Here is a 21,458-nt window from a genome sequence, read left to right on the forward strand (position 1 = left end):
ATGGCTGACTCCGCTGAGAGGGAACATTTACTGTGGAAATCACAGTTTGAGGAGGTAGGAAGGGGGAGGAGAGGTTGTGTCAAGCCAGAGAAGGGAGTACAACAGTGATAGCCAGGAGCTTGTTGCAGTCAAATTATGTATTTTTTAATTTCATTTCATGTCTGCGCTTCTCCGACACAGACGGGCTGAAATGCACTTACATTTGACAGACCTCCAGGATTTATTTTACGTTAGAATAAAGCATCAGGATGAGGGCGTACTGTACGCTTTAGAGCCGTGGCATGTACAGTAATGACAGAGCGCACTGAGAAATAGATTCAAAAGAAGGAGCCAGGGTCAAACAGCGAGCGAGAGAAGAAGAGATCAGAGACAAACAGACACCGAGACGAGCGGCCTTGTGTGGGCAGGCGGAGAACTAGAAGGTTTCTCTTGATGTTTTTTGTTTAAGGGCACTTTCATGATCTCTGGGTCTCGGAGGAGTTTCTCACTACAGACCCCTTTTGCACTGAAACCACTCAAACACTGGGTCATCTCACTGTTAGTGATGAAACATAAAACATGTCTTCCAGACTGAAGCGCCATTGTTGCCATAGTGATGCCAGAGCCCGAGCAGCTGAAAATCAACTGAAAGAAGAGACAGTAAATAATAAGTCAGCACGCACGGCTCTGCCGCCGCCGCTGCTCTCTCCCGGCACTCACTGCTGGCGTGTTTGTCTGCAGATGGATGGACGGAGGCAAACGGAGACCCTAATGATGACAGCGAATGTGAATACCTACATCATTAAGCAGCCATCACTTATTAAAATGTCTCTTTTTTGGTCACATTAAAAAAATGCTTTGATCATTCCCCGCAGCGATCACATTGTGAGATTTAGAGATTCTGAGACTGTCAGAAATGTGATGCAGTCTGTCTTTTAGTCACCAAAGCTCAGAATCAGTTATCAGTAGAGCTGTTTCACAGTCTAAGTCCGCCATTCTTTGATCCGACGACCGCGTTTCTTTCACAATTGTCATCTTTGGACTGTGACAGCCCAAAATCACATAGTATAAAGTTTCCTCAAGAGAGTGAGAAAAATGAGAGTCAAGCCTCTAATGCAACGTCTCAACGCCGCTACATTCGACTGAGACGACTGCGAGCGGAGCGAGTGTTTTGATTTGACAGTGTGATTGCTGACTGTTGGTGCAAAAGAGAAGAGGCCCTCCCTCTTTGATTGTGATGGACTTGCAGCAGAACGTGACACTTTGCTTGATGGGTCATATTGCTGAATCTTCTGCTTTTCTGTTCAACGCCACAGCTGCTCTGCTGGAAATGTGTCAACAAGATGTCGCTGCGTTTGACTTTAACCACCAGAATACGCCCAGAAATCCAATCTGAGCTTTTAGATTGGGTGCAAATGTGCTGATAATACATGGATTTAGTCTAGTTTCTAATCATCGTATTGACACATCGGTGAATTTGCTGCATTTTTGTTATTGGATTAAAAGGTTTAACAAAGTATGTGACAGTTTTTAAATGCGCTAAAACAAACATTGAACACAAACACACAAGGGCTTCATGGTGGTGAGTCGGCCACGCTCCTGATCAGATTAGCTCTTCCTCTAAACTTAATTTGCTCTCAATCAGCGTTTAAGTTGTGAACACAACAGAACAAATAAACAGAATTTCTCGCCGCATTTTCGCACATGTAAAGGAACATCAGTCTGATAGGATTATCACAGCAAAACAAATGGAGCAAAACAGATAAACAAACTAACAAAACAGAAATGTGCAGGCGTAGAGGGAAGCTCGCACACAAAGAGAAACTCAGCCCTGAGCAGTCAGATCATGTCTGTTGAAGGTAGCGCGCTGACCTGAGTTCAGTGTGCTGGAAGCAAGTGGGGCCGGGCTGTAACCCTGGAGACGGCTTTTTGTCTGATCTTGATGTTTTCCTGGGTCAGATGGAGCCTTATTTAATCCTTTGTACACAGAGTACAAAAAAGTAGCAGAAAACCAGGCACGCTGACACAAACAGCATCGCGTTTTGACTGACAGACAACATACATCAGCGATGATCATTTGTATAAATACATTACATACATGGACAGCTGGATAAGTACATCTCGCCAACAGGTCTGCATGCTCAGTGTATCAATGCTGCTCGTGTGTCAGATTTTCAGACGACTGTTCATATCCATGCAGGATGTAAACCATATCCCACACCACTATGAGCTGTCAGTGATGGTGAAAAGCCATGCGTGTCCGGAGTAACAATCGCGTCCACGTCCGCTGTCTTACCCTCCCCTCTCCCACGTGATTTGAACACATTTCTGTGAGGTTTCAGGTTTTGCCTGGATTGAGGCTTTTCTTGAACTTGTATTTCTTTTGCGTCTGTCCTCAGCGCTAACTCTGCGCCCTGCCAAACGGCAGTGACCAACAATAAGTGTAATAACAGCATCGGGTTAATGACGTCAGATTGACTTCTTGTCATGGCAGTGATGGCATTGTCAGATCTGAGTAAGCAGACAGATTTGATTTTTAACACTTACTCAGGAGCCAGATTGGAACTACAAATGAGGCCATGCAGCAGGATTTTTTTTTAATTTGAAAACATTAAATCATGCAGTGAAAGGAAGTAAAGTCAGAGTTTTGAGCAGATTCAACTGCAGTGTGAAAAAAGCCTCAGATACAAATCGAGACAGTCGGGATGCTTCCAGATTCAAATATGCTGCTCAGGGCTCCCTTTAAGTCACTCAGAAGATCGCTCCTTTTCTGCTTCATTGTTACACAAACGCCGCTATAAACCTATAGAACCCGGCCTCGTCCCAAAATTACCCGACCTAATTTCAGTGAAAATAGAGAATAGGGTAATGGAAAAGATGGAGAGAGCCACGCAGAGCATCTCTTAGGGCAGAGAGGTGCAATGCATGACCTTTCATCACCTTGTTTCTGCTCACTACTCTGATGCTCTCAGCTCCGGTGCTTAGAACGTGGGGTAAATTACTCATGAAGCAGATCCTCACACCGCTTCATGTGTCGCTGTCTGGTGTGTATGCTACAACACCCACTTTGTGATGTTATAGGAGCTCATTGCTGAGTGGCTGCTCCTCCAGACTGTAACATCATTGTGCAGAGGACATGACTGGAGGCTCATGGGGCATCACAGTGAGGTAAACGTTCGAAAATTGTGATCTGGGTGCAGCTTTAGTATTCTTATTCATCAGTGTTGAATATTTTCTGATCATGCATGCGGTGTTTTCAATTGTTGGATTTTCTTGACTTCAAAGCAGCCTTTGTTTTCTGTTCATTTCAATTTGGGGAAAATCAACCACCTTGAGCTGTAAATGATCAATTCCAGTAAAGTGCAGACTAGTAAATACATATTTTTTGGTCAAACTTTATTAATCCCATACCGGGGAAATGAAATTGTTACAGCCAGCAAGGTATAAAAAGAGAGGCACAGAAAAATCAAGATAAAGGATACAGAATAAAAACAAAAATCAACTATATATATGTATATTAAATTGCACATGAGAAAAATATTGTTGCCTTAATAAACACTGAGCTGCATATGATCAGATATGGATATTAAATACAGTGTTTCGCACAGTAAAAAGAAAAATATACAGCACAGTAAAAATTGTGCCATGTTGCACAAGATCTAGAGTGAGGTACACATATTCACCATTAATTTGTTACTTATTAGCATGCATATTAGCAGCATATTGGCTTTTTATCACTCATTATAAAGCACTTATTCTTGGGGTTGGGATTATTAAGTGTTAGATTTAGGTCATTAAAATCATAATCCATGTGCAACAACTTTTTTATTGACATCAATAAGCAGTGATTAGGAGGTTATTGAGGGAAAACTCTTAGTTAGCAGTCTCGTACTTGTAGAATATGATCATGCAGAATAAGCAAGTGTCACCTTAATATGAGGTGTTATCTTATTGTTGCAGACTCCTGAAAGTCCAGCCCTGACTCGTGGTGCATCCTCGCGCTGATTAAACTCTGATTCTAAAATACGAGAGACGGCTGCCCGACGAAACCCAGAACACAGACAATAACAAAGCGTGGATACTGTGAAAAGGATACTTTGCATAACAGTGCAGTTATTCAGCATCCAGCTATTGTTTTTCTGTCTCCACAAATACAGATAAGAATACAATTAGTGACATCTGTGACCACCCCAGACAGATACAGAGATACAGTTTTAATGGAAAACAGTACATCCTGGTGCGCTGTAATAATAATTGGATCAGATTTTATGGCTCTGTTTCTCTTTTGCTGCTTCACTCCTGCATCACTTATCTGCCTCCCTCCGTGTTATCCATCTTCCTCTCCTCCGGCTCACCAGAACAAGTCATTCATCGCTCTGGCAACGCAGCAGTGTTTTCATTATCACCTGCCTCCTCTCCCTCTGTCACCTGGCTAAAGACGGATGTCAGGGTCATCAATAGCAGACAGAGAAAGCCAGGCGAGCCACCGCAGTATCACAGCTCTCCATCTTTACAGTGTTTAGTTCAGCAGCATCGTGTCACTGATAACTTTTTCCGTCCCTCCCTCTACTGCATAATAGCTCATCGAACTAGATTTTTCTTCCTCTGTTGACTCCTCCAGAAAGAAAAATAAAAACTCCATGCCAGTCCTCTTGAGCACACATTGCGTCAGTGTTTTGTTGTGCTTTCATTTCAATTTTGTCTCAGTCAAGTTTCTGTCACTCATGGGGATGAAGACATGGCATTGCATTACACACACATGCACACAATGGCCTCCTTTCTCTGCTGCTGTGTGCTGCAGGTGCAGCAGAGACTCATGGGAGAGGGCAATGTATTTCCATATCAAAAAAAAAAAAAAAGCTGGGAATGTGTGTGAGTGTGCGTGTATGCATGCGTGTTTGTGCGTGTGTGTGCGCCAGGTGCAGTCTAAATCAGTACTTGTGACTACAGTGTCTGTGTTTTCTGAAATTTCTTTGTGATGTTACAAGGCGTCATTCAAAGACGAAAGAGGAAGAGAGGGGGAGACAGAGAGCCAGCGAGACAGTGTGTAATAGATAATGAGTGTGTGTGTGTGTGTGTGTGTGAGAGAGATTTAAAGAAAGAAAGTCACCAGGAGAGGAAAGAGAGAGAGAGGGGCAGAATGATAAAAAGACAAGAGACTAAGTAAAAATAGTTTAAATATTCATGTTTTTTCGTCAGATGATTTATTCATGAGTCGCTGACATTCCGTTATTTATAAACTGCTTGTGTGTCACCACTGTTGACAGAAGTGTTGCTCTGTGTTCATGGAGGAAGTACACAATGTAAAATGGAACATGAAACAGCCAGCGTGTGCTCAAATGATGCCACAGTAAAGGTTAGCAGTGACTGATAAGCAGTTAGTAAACAGAAGCTAATTTCTTAATGCGTGTGCACCTTGTGTCGCTGCTTTCCCAGCAGCTGCTGAGTTACTTGTTATGTATTCTCATCCATGTTTCTCTCCTGACTCCAGATTTTGACCCCAGTCTGGGGCTGATGACTGGCATTGCCCCCATAAATCCCATGATGCCCGGCCTGGGCCTGGCGCCCCCGCCCCTCTCCCAGGATGTACCACTTGTCAAGGAGATCATCCACTGCAAGAGCTGCACGCTGTTTCCTCCCAACCCCAGTAAGTCTCATATTAGTTATCGCTGCTGTTGTAACAAATAAAAGCATCACGGAAACACTGCACGCTGACCCATCTTCAGCGAGCCTGGAGCATGTTTTATTTATCGATGCAGTAGTGTGCATTATCTATGACTTATATCTGTCCTCGTCCTCACATTTGGGCTCTGGATACGCACCACTCAGCTGGATTTTGTGTGACAACAAAGAAATTCCTCCTTAATGTCACCTTTAATACCTCTTAGTACCTCCACCCGGCAGAGCGTGACTGATTTGCATTCACGTTTCATCAGGAAGGAAGGGAGGGGAGGAATTAAAGGAGGTGTGCGTCTGCATGCAAGCGTGCACTCGTGTGATGTCTGTGAATGTATAATTGGAGGAGTGACCTCTGTGAGCACATAACGCAGTGCTGCTGTCTTCAATATGCCAGGCCAGAGAGGTGACGGACTCTGTCCTCTTCTCAGCTCAGCTCAGCTTTATCGCTGCATCTTCCCTTAATCTCCCTGCCCTGCTCCCTGTGCTGTACTATATACATACATGCTCCTCCCTCCCTCTTTGCTCCCTCTTTCTCTATCATATACTGCATCTCCTCTCCTCCCACCTCGCATTTCAGGGGTCAAATCCACTTAATTGCCTTATCACCTCTGAGTCTTCCAGCTGCTAGTTCCAGTTCAAAAGGTCCCTGTCAGGCTCCGTCCGTTACGTGTGTACATGTGCAAGCACACGCTCTACACGCACACATATGGGTGTTTATCAGGATCTAAAGACTCACTGCACCTTTTCACTTGCAATCAGAGAAATTTCATCAGAACAGCATTGGTTATCATTAACAGGAGGTATGTCAGCCTGCAGCGTGACGTGCTTGCTCCACGTGTCAACCCACCTTTTTAAGATTTTAAGATGGCCTCTCTTTGTTTTGTTCCCTGATCAAGGTCTCTGTACCAAAACATTGTTAGTTAGGATTGAATTCCCCCGATTGCGAGTGAAAAGGAGAACGTGCAGGAGCTGTTTGTGCTCTCCTGTCGACCCACGGTCTCCTCCTCTGTACCCATCAATCCACAGGTGCATGAAGGTTTTGTTCTTTGGGTTTATCGGTATCTGAAATCAATGGGAGTTTGTGGCATCCTTGAACCTTCGCACAATGGGTTATAGTAATTGGGCTAATCTGTCCTTTGGGTTCTGAAGTAATAAAAGGAGAATCTTTTATTATTGGGAAGCACAGAGCTCTCAGCCTGAATCAGGAGTACCCGATGACCACACGTAATAGCAGGTCAACAAAAGTTAAACAGCCAATGTTATATAAAACTGAGCAACAGACGAGTGGAATAGGGACTGAACACCACTCCTGCACTCAGTGGTGCCTCTGAATGGCTCCCAAAGGGGCTGTTGCCTCTGTGTCCAGTCTCCCTTATAGCTTCCACAAATGCCACTGCAATTCAGGCCGAGATGAAGGGCAAATGTATTTTTTCATATTTCAGTACATTCAATATCTCTATACCATTTATACACAGGTGGTTTTGCTTGTAATATCTAAGCTTGTATGGGGCCCTGGGTAGTTTTGCAAAGACGTTATCAGGACTGCTTAATGACCATATGGGATTTATAAGTGTGTTTTTCTATATGATATTAATGTTTTCACAATATGTCCTTATAGGTAAGATCCAGATCTTAATTATTCCAGGTCTAATTCTCTCCCGCTCAACCAGATCTAATCTTCATCCTCCCAAACTCTATGGACCTTTCTTTTTCAGGTAGTTCAGTTAGTTCCATCCCACCTACAGAGCATATTTAGTAGGACTTAAACCTCTGCTTTCTAATCTTGTTTCATGTCATAGCATATATATTTCTAGCAGTGTGAGTTTATTATTTATAGTATTTAGGTCAGGCATCAGCCCTGTTTTCATTGTATATTGATATTATGGGATAAAGCACAAAAAGATAGCCCGAAATAAAGCATTTTTCCTGGTGAGCACGGTCTGCGCTCACACCCTCCCTTCACACTTAGGTTCTGTTAATAATTAAACGTGATCCTCGTGTTCGCTCCCACTGGGAGGAACTTCCTCCCTTCTGTTGGAGAGAACGGTCTGTCTCGGGGCTCTTTCAAGGCAGCCTCGCATGTCAGATGGCGAACACATCAATTTCAGCCTAGACGAGTAGTGAGAGCTCCTCACTACTACCAGCGTGGGAGTCTGCCTTTGAGACCAAGTGTGTTCTGTGTTCAGTGTTCACCCCGTAGTATAAAGCGTCACTGTCACAGTTTAATGCAGGCAGAAAAATAAAACACGTTATAAATTCATTAATAAATATTTCCGCCCCTACCTTTAGACCTAGTGATCAGAGCACATGGATGAAAAGCCGTGTACCTTATACAGAGTTCATTCTGATCCTGAGGCGGAATGAGGAGCCGTGCTGTTACCTGCTCAGTGTAACCTCACAGGAAGCTGTCATAAACACTCACCGTGTGAACCTAGGTTACAGTCTTTCCCAGCGTTAACACCTCTGCGTTTCTTGTCTTTTTTTTCTTGCCATGCAGGCACAGAATTGAAGGCAGCGTTGCCCTTAAATCCTGAAGAGCCCTGTCACTAAAAGACAGTTATTCTTGAATTCAGGCCTTCACACGGCCCTTGAAGTCTTTTTATTGTGTATATGACAAAAGATGGAAAATAAACAGCCAAGACACTTAGTTTTTTTTTTTTTTTAAATCATAGGCATGGCCTCAGATGCAGCTCCTTAGGGACAGATGGCACGTACACTGCTAAGGTTAAGGGCTCCATCTCCTATGGGCCACTCGCACACACATTTTAAGCACTCATGCCTCTTGTAAAGCACTTTGGATAAAAGCATCCACCCAGTGGTGTGTTAAGATATAATGTGGGCCACCTATTTAACTGCTTGAACAAAATCTCTCGCTTCAACCCTTTCCTCCATCTTCTCTACAACAGCGACTTCACACATCTTCCGAATATTTGCTGCCACAATTTCATTTTCGCTCACCTTCTCTCTCATGCCATTCGTCTCCTTCTATTAATTTCCATCCCTTTATGTCACCTTTAAGGCAAGAAGCGCGCCATAGACGAGAGTGGGTTGGAAAGTTAGTCCTCAGAGGAAGCCAATTTACTCCCGACATGAAAGGGTAGCTTTTTTTCCCCCCTTGAAAGATGCCACTGTTGCCTCCTACAGTCGACCAAGAGGATGTCAAAACTGTCCTTTGAAACCAATAGGAAGATATTCTTCTGTGGCAGACGTTTTCCAAAGAGAAAAAAGGGAAAATGCCATCTAAATTACAGCACTTCAGGTAGGAATTTAACGCAGCAATTTATTTGAGGAGATGGCAAGACGCTCACCCAGAACGAAACAGAGCCATCGAGGGGATTTTTTGGCTCACATGTAGGGTTTCCGCTGTAATTGAAGCCCCTGTGGGTTCTTCTGAGGGGCTCACAGCATGACAAAGCTCCACCCCGGGGGACAACGCAGGGGGTCACAACAGAAGCTGACATGTGTCTTTCTTTCAGTTTATTTTTAAAAAGGAGTATCACAGGGTGTTTGTATATGATGCATTTCTGTGTGTGTGTGCGTGTGTGAGAAAATGGAAGAGGCGGGCAGAAATGTTGCTTTTAACAGTGTGTTTTTTCACGTAAGTGTGGCTGTGTGTGAAGTTGGAGGTTGATTGTGACTCAGTGCTCTATTTCCTCAGGTATTTGTTATGTGTCCGGCAGGCGGTAGCTGTGTGTGCGTGTTTGTGTGTGTGTGTGTGTGTGTGTTTGTGTGTGAAAGAGATGGGGATAGAGGGCAGCAGGTTACATATGGTGGCTATCACAGGAAGCAGGACCCCCAGCTACTCCACCTCAGACATTACATGCAGCTTCCTCCTCATTGACCTTCAGCTGAACAGCTCTGAGACTCAGCGTCTGTCTCTCAGCCTCCCTTCATATCTGCATCATTATCTTTATGTCTCTCCTACAGATTTTAACTTTCATTATCCGTCCTCTTCCGTTTTCCTTGTTAATTTGCATATATACTTTACACAATATCTAGATTTACAAGGACTGTATATATCATCATTCAGATCATGTCATTTTTCTGTCTTTTTAAGACAGTTTCTACATATTTAGTCGATGTGAAAATGCCAAATTTTGTCCAATTCTTGGGTTTCCTCAACCATTATGTGAGTGTTGGAAAATTAGCAGCTCTCCAGTAAACTGTGATGCATGCCAGTCAACAGTGCTCAATCAAAATGTACAGTATTATTATCATTATGTGAATTGAAACGGTCCTTTAACGATTCATTACTAGTAATCCTTCAGACTATAAAATGTCATAAATATCTGAATGAAACCCATCCCTAATTCACTGAGCCCAAAGTGATATCCTCAGATTGCTTGCTGTGTCAGCTCCAAACACAAAGGTAGCAAATATTTTAGTAAAAATCAGCCTAATAAAGCACATTGTTTGCAAAACGTAAACAAAAAATTTGCTGAAAACTTGCTTTTGTTTGACTCGACTAATTGTAAACAGCAGGACTGCGCTAATGCACAATAATTGATGAATCTTTACGGTAATGAGTCTTATTATATAATAGCAATTCATAATTAGAATGAACAGCACAGTCAAGCTGACAATAAGCTCCACCAGTAGTCCCAGTTTCCATTTCCACTCAGGGTTTGGACTTTTTCTTCTTCTTCTCTTGACAGAAAAACTTGAGCTTTGATTAAACTTTGTCTCTGTCTTCTTCTGCCTCTTTCTCTTATTCCATGACTCCCATACACACAGACACAAACCCATTTTCGTCTCTCAGCCCTTTAATGCTGAAGACCTACATTTCATTTGCTGCTTCAGGGAATTACTCTGTGAGTGTCTTTAATGGTCATCACTTCCCCCGGCTCTTCTTTTTCCAACACTTTTTCATCGATGTCAGGCTCGTCTGTCTGTAATTACCCTCAAGTAAAAGACCAAAGATGCCCTTCAGAACCCTCCTGTCTACGTGCCTACATTTCTAAGAAGTCCCATGGATTTCATCCTTCTTTCAAAGCCAAACATTTGGTAATGCAGTCACATCTCTAGTGTGTCTGGAAAAAAAAAAAAAAATGTTGCTTTTTAAAGGCAGGCTTTTACGAAGCAAGGATGTCAGCTAAATGTCAGATTGTTACCTTGTTGTCCTTTTATGTTGTCCTCCTCGCTCATCAGCCGAACTCTGTCAGAAATTGTAATTTAATGCTGAATCGTGCAATGAACCGCAGCATGTTTTAGCTGACTGCAAAGTAAAGGCAGGGAAGCTATCACCTTGGTGTTGTCCTAGAGTTGGTGTGTGTGTGTGCTTTCTGGCTTTGAGTATGCCAGCGAGGGAGCAGCCGTTGAGTATGTGCATGTTCCAGTTTTAATGCCATCATCATCGCCAAGGTCAGGGGATGAAGGCATTTGGGCCATGTGCCAGAGCAAGCTGTGACATGAGGAGGACAAAGCCATAAAGTACCTTTGATGTGTTTTACCATAACTTTGCTACAGGCTCTCCAGCACTAAAGCTACAGGACTGGATAATAGCTCCTCTTGGGCCTATAATTTAAAATTTCATGTCCAACCTTTTGAGTACTGACTGAAAAATACACTGTATTTTTTTCTAATTTGGGAGATGATTGATTAAAAGTCATATGATTCAGGCCACAGCTGTATAGCAATGGGGAAGTGATTCTAGCTCGTAAGTGTTCATGAAGGAGTCCTACATTTCAGCCCTGCCTGAGATACTTTTCACATAACTGCTGGGTCCGATTTGTTCCATGTGTCAGTCAGCAAATGTCACTATACTTTTATGATGGCTGCTCTAAGAATAGGATATTATTTTGGTGTTAGATTCTGCCTACAACATATGGGGACAATTGCTTTGAACATTTACATAAATATTGTAGTTCAGTTCACTTAACCAGACGATAACAGGTTATAGTGTTATATAGTTTTAAGCATATATATATATGGAGAGCTATATCTAGATATAGATATCTAGCTACATAAATAGAAAGAATATAAATGAACACATACTCAAAATGCTTATGTTTGTGTCATTTATGGTTGCTCAGATCAGTCAAACCGAGAAACCACCAGGAGCTTTTATTGAGTACCAAACGTTGTTGTTCATAAGGGTGAAAAATGCAAGAAATTGACCAAAAAAATGCCAGAAAAAATGGCTTGTGAATGGTCTGTGGTGGTGGGGGGGGCGTCGGCTAATAGTGAAAATGGTGTAACGTTAGCTTTTATTTTAAATCTATTGCAGTAGATTTCAAATAAGAGCTACAAGCAACACGACTTGCACTTGTTAAAACAGCGGTAATGGTTTCACTTTTTGCCACGTTCCACATGTTCAGTGGTGTTTCACCGGACCTTTGCGAACAGTTAACATTAGATATGAAGGCACCTTTCTTGACTCATCAAAGGAAAAGCACCAAACCTTAAAAATACAGCATTTTCATTCCAGTTGTGTTCCAGGACAGCAAATGTTCAGCCTGAAAGCATAAGCTTCATTCGAGCTCTCTTTGCATTAAATGTTCAATCAATAAAGAAGTCATTTGGCTCTTTGCCAGCCATGGTAACACCAAACTTGAGTTGAGCTGTATTCCATATTTTCCAGGTAAAATAAGAGTGCTAACATCAAAGCAAAGCCGGTTTAGCATTCATCAGTTCCCCAGTTTTCTCTGTACAGACTTAACCAGTCAATCATATCATCCACAGGGAGCCTGATCTTTGTGAGATTAGATCAGCCAACATTTATCTTTGCTCAGTCAGTTCGGTCAGCTTTGGACCATCGGCATGAAAGGATCAACCTCTGTCTGGCCAGAAGGATTTGATTTTCATGCTCAGGATGGCGTGACGTGATTATCTCTGTAACGTAAAAATAATTCAAGCATATTGTTCCATGGTATCTCTTATCATTCTCCAATTCCATCATGATATGGTCATAGAGAAAGCTCTCCCCTCCTGTGTGTCTCATTGTCTCATCATCATGTACAGTCAGCTGACTGAGCTCCGGGTTTGGTTTCGTTGATTACTGGCCTTCTTTCTGGGGCCATCCTGCTGTGCAGTCACTGAGATGCTGGTCATCGGCACTGCTTGACATAGACACCAGTCCTCTGAGGTGTCTTTCCCCGTTAAAGGGGGAAAATCGAGGGTCTAAGTATAGACTGTGTTGGAGGCTGGACAGATTGTAAAGTCCCTTGAGGCAAACGTGTGATATTGTGCTATTTACATAAAATTGGCTGGACTTGACTAGCATGATAAAAATATGAGGAGGAAACACTTTCAGAGGTAGAAGCTGGAGATGCTATACATGATGATAATGTTCAGTGATTTTCAAACACTCTGTTTCATGCATTTTATTTTAATGTCGCAGTGTTCTATCATGAGCACACATGTCCTTCACTAGCTGAGGGGGTGCGTCGGCAGTGCCAAGCCGACCAAGACTGTACTTGAATTCATTAATGGAAAGCAAAATATAAGACACATCACAGCCTTTAACAGCTCTTTGAAGACAGACTGTTGATCCAATATTAAATGCAGCCAAAGAGAAAATAATTGACTTCTTGGGAAGCAATGCAAAGCAAACTTGGCTCATTTAGCTGGACTGGAATTGGAAAGCAGACTGAATCCATATGGATTTACACTTCTGATGTGTTTGCCTAACTCATCTCAAAAGTGTGGAAAAAAAAAAGGCAAGATGGATTGTTTCATTGGAATTTGTTCTGATTTCTCCAAACCTATACAATACATGTTCAGTCAGTTATTATGAGCTTTGTTGCAGACATGAAAAACTGATTGTGTAAATTATTTAACTCATGCAAATTGGTTTTCTTTTGGACAATGTCTGTTAAACACACATTGACATTGAGTTTGCTTTATGCTTTTATGGTGTCTTTTAAACCCACGCGGACTTAAAAAAAAAATGAATTCATTCATTCACATAACAACACTTACAAATGTGCTTGATTAAAACTGAGTGTTTTCTGAGTGCAGTTGTGCCTTCCACTGAAATAATGTTGTCTCGCCTCTTTTTTCTTCTCCATGTCTGACAGACCTTCCGCCGCCGGCCACGAGGGAGCGCCCTCCGGGGTGTAGGACGGTATTTGTCGGCGGTCTGCCCGAGAACGCCACCGAGCAGCTCATCGTGGAGGTCTTTGGACGCTGTGGGGATATTGCTGCCATCAGAAAGAGCAAGAAGAACTTCTGCCATATCCGATTTGTTGAGGAGCTCACTGTGGACAACGCTCTCCTCCTCTCTGGTAAACTGCCTCCCCAGTTTCTACATACTCGTGTAAACCATTCAGTGGTATTTGATGACGTCTTTTAGTAGATAATCTTGTTTCTGATAAGTAATCTATCACATAGACTGTTTATTGTTTTTCTGCCAATCCCTCACAGCTGCACATTGAAAACCCCAACAAACCCCCAACCTTGTTTTAAGGTATGTATTGGTTTGCATTGGGCTGAAAGGTCAGAGGATAACAGCTTTCTTTCTCACTCCCCTTGACAATATTGAATCTATAGAGGGTGCTTGTATTGTCAGTCCGCTGCTATCAGTGCACCCAGCCGTCTCCCAGTACCCCGGCAATCCTTCACCTCAGGTGGGCGAAGAATGATGAGCTGTTAACCTTTACTCTGATGGAAATGAAAGGGCTGATATCTGTCACTCAGCACTACAATTCTCCAGCCTCACACATTCACTCGGGACCATTTGGCAGATGGATAAATAGATACGGGCATGGGTGGATGGATAGATGGAAAATGTGCTGCACTCCATACAGATTGTTTGGAGGGGAACAGCACTGGATATACTGTATGGCTGAAGGAGCGAGAGAGTCACGCAGGTCTGGAGGACAGAACAAGACAAAATTAATAGACTCCTGCTGTTTTATCAGTCATGATCCTGTGTTTGTTAATAGGCACATTTATCATCGTGCATAGCTTACAGTACGTGAACTTTTTTGTGGCTATTGAAAATATACAGGTGCAGTTTTTCCTTCTTTTGTTCAGTGTCACCTCATCTGTTTCATGACCCTAATACATTTTTTCTGCACTTAACACTTGGTCGAAATAAGTCTTTGTGCAGACGGAGTAAATGAACTGCCATTTAACGGGTCAACATCCTTCTTCACCTTTTATTGCAAATGTAATAGATTCTCTATTGTAAGGTCTAAATGGAGATTTGTTAATAGATGTACAGTTGAAGTAGGGCGATGGCTGCTGCTTTCATCTTTTCTGCAGTGTGATTGTGTGTAACTGCACCATGCTGTCAGGTGTTCATCGCCAACCTGCTGTAGATTCATACAGCATAGGTTTTTATTTACTGGTTGATTTATTGTTTTGATTTCACCTGTTGTTTCCACAGTCGACAGGTGCGTGCGTGATCAGGCCGTAGCATGTTTTATTAAATTCTCCACAGTAACCGTGTTTTCAATCATCCTTTTACTTCGTGACCCAGAGCGGCGGTGCACTGAGCACGTGCTCACAGAACTCAAGTTACATCCAGGCAACTTCTAATTCGCCTCGTGTCGTTGCAGGATAGGAGCCTGCCGCGGTGTAATCGCTGTGTTTGCTTTTCTTTATTCAGCGTGATGAGAGCACCGCTCACGATGAGCAAACGGTTCGCGCTGGAGACGCTTTGCTCGATTTGAGACGAGTACTGAGCTTTTCTTCTTGCTCAGTGTTGTTTTCACCATCAACGATGTCCAGTGGCTTCAGAAGCTTGAGGGAGAAGAAGACCAGTCCCAGTTTCTGTGTTCTTCTCGTGGTGTCTCCATAGTGGCTGTAAACTCCACATGTCGTATTTCTGAGGAGGTGCATGTCGGTCCTTCTTTGAGTGTGAACAGGGTGTTTCTGAAAAAGACAGAATTGCATCACAGCTTAATGAAACTTCTGTGTGAAAATAAAAGTAAAATCTTCACAGCGATGAAGGCGCTTTTAGTTTGACTGATGTGTTGGTGTGACAGCTTACACAGTTTTCTTTGCAGCCCTCTCATTTTTCCTGCTGTCTTTATATGTTCAGTAATTATAAAGGCTTGAACTTTTTGCTCAGGTTGAAACATTTTCAGCTTGCCTGGACGCGCCTTCACCCCAATTTGCTGTTTCTGACAGATTTCTAGAGCTTCTAAAAATTTGCTTTCAGTCTGATAAATGTTTCAGTGCTACAAGTGGACAGTGTTGTTGGTTTTCTTTACTTCTACATGAATCAAAAATCAGAGTAGTGTGGTCTCTGTTACTCAGTAATTGACTTAACTCTGTGCCCCTTCACTCACAGTATCGACACTCTTACAGGGTCATCACCAGACAAATGACTTTGCTCACATTTCCTTCGGCCTGCTGCTTTTGCTGCTGCTTGAGAAGAAGTCTCTTCGTCATGCGACACCAGCTTATGATTTTTTTTTTTTTTTATCTCCATCCCGCAGCTTCTCCTGCACAGATGCCTTAAATCTCTCCATGTGAATAGCTGGCCGTATATTCCCTCCTCACAAAGCTCATTTAAAACACCAGCCAATGCAATAATACCCTATGCATTATTTAATGTGTGTGTGCGTATGTGAGTCTCTGTGTGATTTCATCTACCTCTTCCCTACAGTAAGAAAGGAGCCATAAGTCCATATATTAGCTAGATGACAGACCTGTTTTGGTTTCTCATAAATACTGCTTTCCTAACACAGTGGCCTCTTCTCCCAAAACACACACATGTTCACACACAGATACACATTGCAGCAGCCTCGGCACACCGAGGTCTCCTTTTATGAAATATTGAAGCAACCCGAGAGCCTTAAGCAGGGAGAGCAGACTCCAGAAACAACCCAAAACTCACACTTGTGTCTTTCTTCTGACATCCAACTTTATCTCCTTTTTCCCCCAGTGCGAGTGTGTGCGTTCACATGTATCTGGAAGGCCGGCCCAGGGCTTGTTTCCTGGTTTTTCCACTGCAAACTGTACCGTAAACACCCCAACCTCTCACAGATCATTCAGAGCAATCAATTAACAAAACAAGCGTGATAGCGCTTAACACCCACACACAGGCAGTGGAATGAGCTTTGAGTGTCAGGTGGGAGGCAGTGGGGTGATCCAGGGCTATCACTGTAATTAGTGTCTCACACTTGTACATGCAGAGTAAAAAGCTCAAGTGACTTGCTCGGCTTTTGTCTGTCTGTGTTGGTGAATACACACCTGGCGTGTGGCTGCAATAGCGGGACACATTGAGAGATCAAAGAGGATGCGCAGATCAGGTTGTCCCGTCCTGTCTGAGGCAAAATAAGGACGAGTTGATCAATTTAACCTTGCCAAACGTGTGTGTGTGTATGCACATGTGTATGAATGCATCGTGGTCTGTTCCTGTCTGAGTATATCTGTGCTTGCTGTTCTGTCTGTGCTTACCTCCTGTACATCTGAATCAGAGAAGGTGTCGATAGAGATTCATATTTCAGCCTCTTGCCACTCTCACCCAATCAATGAAACATCTGCGCTATCCTCCACATCTTCTGTTTTCTCTCTATCTCTACAGTCCATCTTTTCCCCCGGACCTCACCTTTTTTTTTTCTTAATTTGACTCATCTCCTCTCAAACCTCTCCTTCCTCTCCCCAGGTTACCGTATTCGGTTGGGCTCCAGCACAGAGAAAAAAGACTCCGGCAGTCTCCACGTGGACTTCGCCCAGGCCAGAGACGACCTCTACGAGTGGGAGTGTCGGCAGCGCATGTTAGCCAGAGAAGAGAGGCACCGGCGTAAGATGGAGGAGGATCGCCTCCGGCCTCCCTCCCCTCCTCCCATCGTCCACTACTCCGAGCACGAGTGTAGTGAGCTTGGAGACAGGATCAAAGGTTGGTCGGCAAACGTGAAACATACACACTGAGTTTATTTAGAGTTTGCTTGTATGACTAACAGTTGTTTTCAGTCCTTACTCCCATACAGAAGATACAAAAGCAGCAGATCCTCACATTTGAGGAACATTGTAATTAGCCGTGCTAGCAGCATAGCTTTAGGGATGTGTCAGCCGCTCAGTTCACCACATCCATGCGAAGCTAATGAAGAATCACATCAACTGCTGCCTTCACTGCATCTCCTGTGTAGACACGTAGACTCTTGATAATTGAATGACTTAAACGATTAATGGATGATCAGAGTTGCTGCTCACTAACTGTCCGCTGATTGACTGATTTGTAATGAACTAATCCTTTTGGCTATGATCTAAAAACATGTTTACGAGTTGAAAATATCACCCTGAGCTGAACATTCAAGTTTGGGCCAAAGGACCAAAACATGTTTAAGCTGATTCTAAATTTTTTTAGAGCAAGCTCCGACGATAATCTAAACACACTTGACATTTCATCAAGCGGTCCTCAGTGTCTGCAGACCTAATTCAGTGTTTTATAATGCTGCTTGTTACTGAGAATTCAAAGTGACTTGATGCTTGTTAATCGTTTGTCTTGGCTGCAAGGAGTTGTACTATCATTTGAGATATTTAAATGCTCTGACTGGTTGAGTATAGTTGCGATCAGCGTCGAGAGCACATGTAAGGAGAGGATGAGCTGAAGGGGCCTCTGGGATGTGAGTATCTCGTTGAGCCTTGTGGATTCTTAATGCAATCAAACATCTGTGGCAGGAGATTCATTGTTGATCCCCAGTGGCATCTCTGTCCTTCCCCTTCCCTCTTTACTGCAGCATTAAAGGCAGGAAGGCACTCACAGCACAAGATCTGGAGTGCTGCTAATTTTTTGATGCCTTTTTTTTTTCTTTTTTCTTTTTTTTTTTCAAATCGCTGATTTATCTGCTAATTGACCACTTTACACCCAAGACTCAGATATGTGGAGAAAAGGGTCCATTTTCTCCTGATTTTGTAGTGATTGGGCCAACTTTTATTTCATCGTCGAGTTCACACTTTTCACAATCTGTTTGAACAAAGAAATAAAAGCATGACAGAACAAAATTAATTGAGAAGAGTCAGTGGATGATTTCACAGGAAAATCATGTTTTTTTCCTAAATTGCAGCACCATTTACCCAAATGTTTCACAGATTTACAGCAAGTGTCTTTTTCTTAGAGCTGTTAGCAGAGTGTCTTGAGGTTAGCTGTGTTTATGCAATGCCACACCCTGCAGCAAAATAGTATTTTAGTGTCTGGTAAAATTGTTATGTTGTGGACTGTTTTCTCCAAGTTTAAAATGACTATCCCATCTGCTCCTTGTCAGATAGCTCTGATTTATGGATGAAAAGAAAAATGCAGAGAAACAAAGAGGCGAGAAGTTCTCTAATTGGGTATTTATTTCTCATAAACCAACATAATGCATTTTTATATTTGAATTTGGGTGTTTATGTTCAGGTAATGCCACAGCTGAAGATCCATTAAATGAGAATCCCAATCTCTGTGGCCTCTGGCCATTGGCAGTGATCGAATACCACTAATATTGTTCCAGATTGTCTATTAATAATTCCACTGCAGGGGCCCATGTATTATGAGACCTGAGTCCGCCTATAAACAAACAGGAACACCTCAGGGATTCATGAGATAACACCTTGATTCAATATCTATAGCTGTGATAGATCATCATTCATGCAAGCCGTCTGATGGACCCCACTGTGCGTTTGTGTGTGTGGTTGAGAGCGACACAGAGAAATTGAGAGCATCTGCAGAACCCGGCTTAAATAAATATAAACCTCGCCAGCTGCTCAATCTGTGAAGACATTAAGTAATGTTTATGTGTGCGCACATGATGCATGTGTACTGCTGTGTGTGTGTGTGTGTGTGTGTGTGTGTGTGTGTGTGTGTGTGTGTGTGTGTGTGTGTGTGTGTGTGTTGTGGAGGTCTGAGGCACCGTGTTGTGTGCTGACGTCTATGTGTGGGAGCGTATTCTCTCCTCTGCTCCTCTGACTTGTAAGCAGCACAGCGAGGCAGGGGAGGACAGGACAACCACGGCAGAATAACAACAATAGAAATCAATAAAGTCTCTTGACATCATCTGATTATTCACCAGACAAAGCAGGAGTACTGCTAAACAACTTGCACTTTGTACACAGCGGCCGTGTAACACGGTGCTCCCCTTTTCTGCAGACTTTGGCTCAGGTTGTTTACCAAAGATATTTATAGGAATGACGGGAACCGACTGATTTTACCCGGAAGTGTTCTTCTCATTTCACCTCCTCAGCGTATAGATACAATACTTTTTCTCCTCAATCGTGTATTTAGTCCATTGTGTTCTGTTCCTCCCAAGATGACAGTGAGTTCTTGAAGTTATTTTCATCTCATCATCTTCACATCCTCTCCTTTCTCCCTCCTTTCCTCCTGCACGCGACCTGTAAACATCCCATCGTACGAGCTCAGACAGCTTCTACACACATTGAAACAACGCTCAGCATTAATTACATGTAATTTCAGCTTTATACTGTTTAAGTACAGAGTTCGCTTTCAGCTGAAGTTCTGCTGCTTTCCTTCTTTTGTGTTGTACACTGTGAAATGTTTCTCATTTGGGTTGTTGTTGAACTTGTTGGCTCCTGCAAGTCCCTGATCATCAAATGGTTCCAGAGTAAATTTGTAGAGGCAGCTTTTTCGTGCTCCCAGTGACCCTAACTCTTTTGTCCCTTTTTGGCTGGACAGACCTTCAGCGTTGGCAGAGGCTCTTTTGTTATTGGACCTCAGTGGTATCGATTTTGGCCACATTTCTTTCTCTCCATACGTCCTGCCTTGGTCAAATAACTGATTGTTTGTAATGACGGCATTTCTTTATCCTTTCCTATGTAGACTCCTTTCTCCTTCACAGTGCTTCTGCCCAGGTGGCAGTTTTTATCTTACCACGCTCATATTAACACCTCCCTCCACCTCCTCCCCTAGATGACAATATGTTTCCTGAATCAGTGCGAGTGCTCCTGACTTGGCTGGAACGAGGAGAGGTCAACCGCAGGAACGCCAACAACTTCTACTCCATGATCCAGTCCTCCAACAGCCACATCCGCCGGCTGCTGAGCGAGAAGAGTCAGCATGAGAAGGAGATGGAAGAGGCCAAAGACAAGTTCAAGACCGCGATGGCCGCCATACTGACTCAATGTGAGTCCTCTCTGCGTAGTCACACAGTGCATGTGTATGTAGTTTCAGGATAGCACCAGCCAGATAAAGTAGCTTAATGTGGGTTGAGCATGCAATTGACTTTGTAGGACATGCATTATATTTTTTAAAAAAAGGGGATTTTTTATTGCAGTTTTTGAAATATAATGCAGCATACACAGCACCACATTCCCCTCTGCCACTCCCACACTCACATTTACCAGCAAACGTTCATATAAGATCACCAAGACCGACATTACAAAACAATACACAAATCAAATCAGCGAAGGCTCTTTGTAAAGAGCATCATCTTAAGTTTCCTCTTTAAATGAAACAGCTTTCAAAACAAGGTTACAAAGTGCTTTACAGAGCAAGATAAAACTCCATGTTACATTTCAAGAAGTGGATTTATTTTTTAGAAACAGATGCTGAATGTATAGGACGACATAAAGGAGGGAGAAATATAAACACATCATAACATGGTCTTTGAATAAAAGCAAAAAGTCACAGGTTTCCAGTCAAGGACAGTAGGTACAAAGCAATCACAACATTTTAGATTTAGTTGACAGTTCTGTTTGTTAATCAACAGGAGACTGTTTGCCTGACTGAGTCATGAGTGGAGACAGCCAGAGTAGTCAAGCTGTGATTGACAACAATGCCAAATGCTTTTATTTGAAGGTCATCAACACCTATGTCTCTCAACAGGAGATGCAGTTATTGAACAACTGTTGCACCATGACATGAAAAAACAGACAAAAATAAGAAATCACTGAAATTACAGAGACTATGCTTA

At 42.8% G+C, this 21,458-nt stretch overlaps 1 protein-coding gene across 1 annotated transcript in view; it reads left to right on the forward strand.

Annotated features, from left to right (window-relative positions):
- The window catches only part of LOC143325904 (ecto-NOX disulfide-thiol exchanger 2-like), a 154,221-nt gene that overhangs the window by 98,665 nt on the left and 34,098 nt on the right, over positions 1 to 21,458 (forward strand). The window contains exons 4-7 of the mRNA XM_076739279.1: positions 5,471 to 5,626; positions 13,677 to 13,883; positions 17,219 to 17,452; positions 20,456 to 20,668. Coding sequence (XP_076595394.1) covers positions 5,471 to 5,626; positions 13,677 to 13,883; positions 17,219 to 17,452; positions 20,456 to 20,668 — 810 coding nt within the window. The remainder of the gene's footprint in view (positions 1 to 5,470; positions 5,627 to 13,676; positions 13,884 to 17,218; positions 17,453 to 20,455; positions 20,669 to 21,458) is intronic.

The sequence above is a fragment of the Chaetodon auriga genome, chromosome 9 (assembly GCF_051107435.1).
Source record: "Chaetodon auriga isolate fChaAug3 chromosome 9, fChaAug3.hap1, whole genome shotgun sequence".
Lineage (NCBI taxonomy): Eukaryota > Metazoa > Chordata > Actinopteri > Chaetodontiformes > Chaetodontidae > Chaetodon > Chaetodon auriga.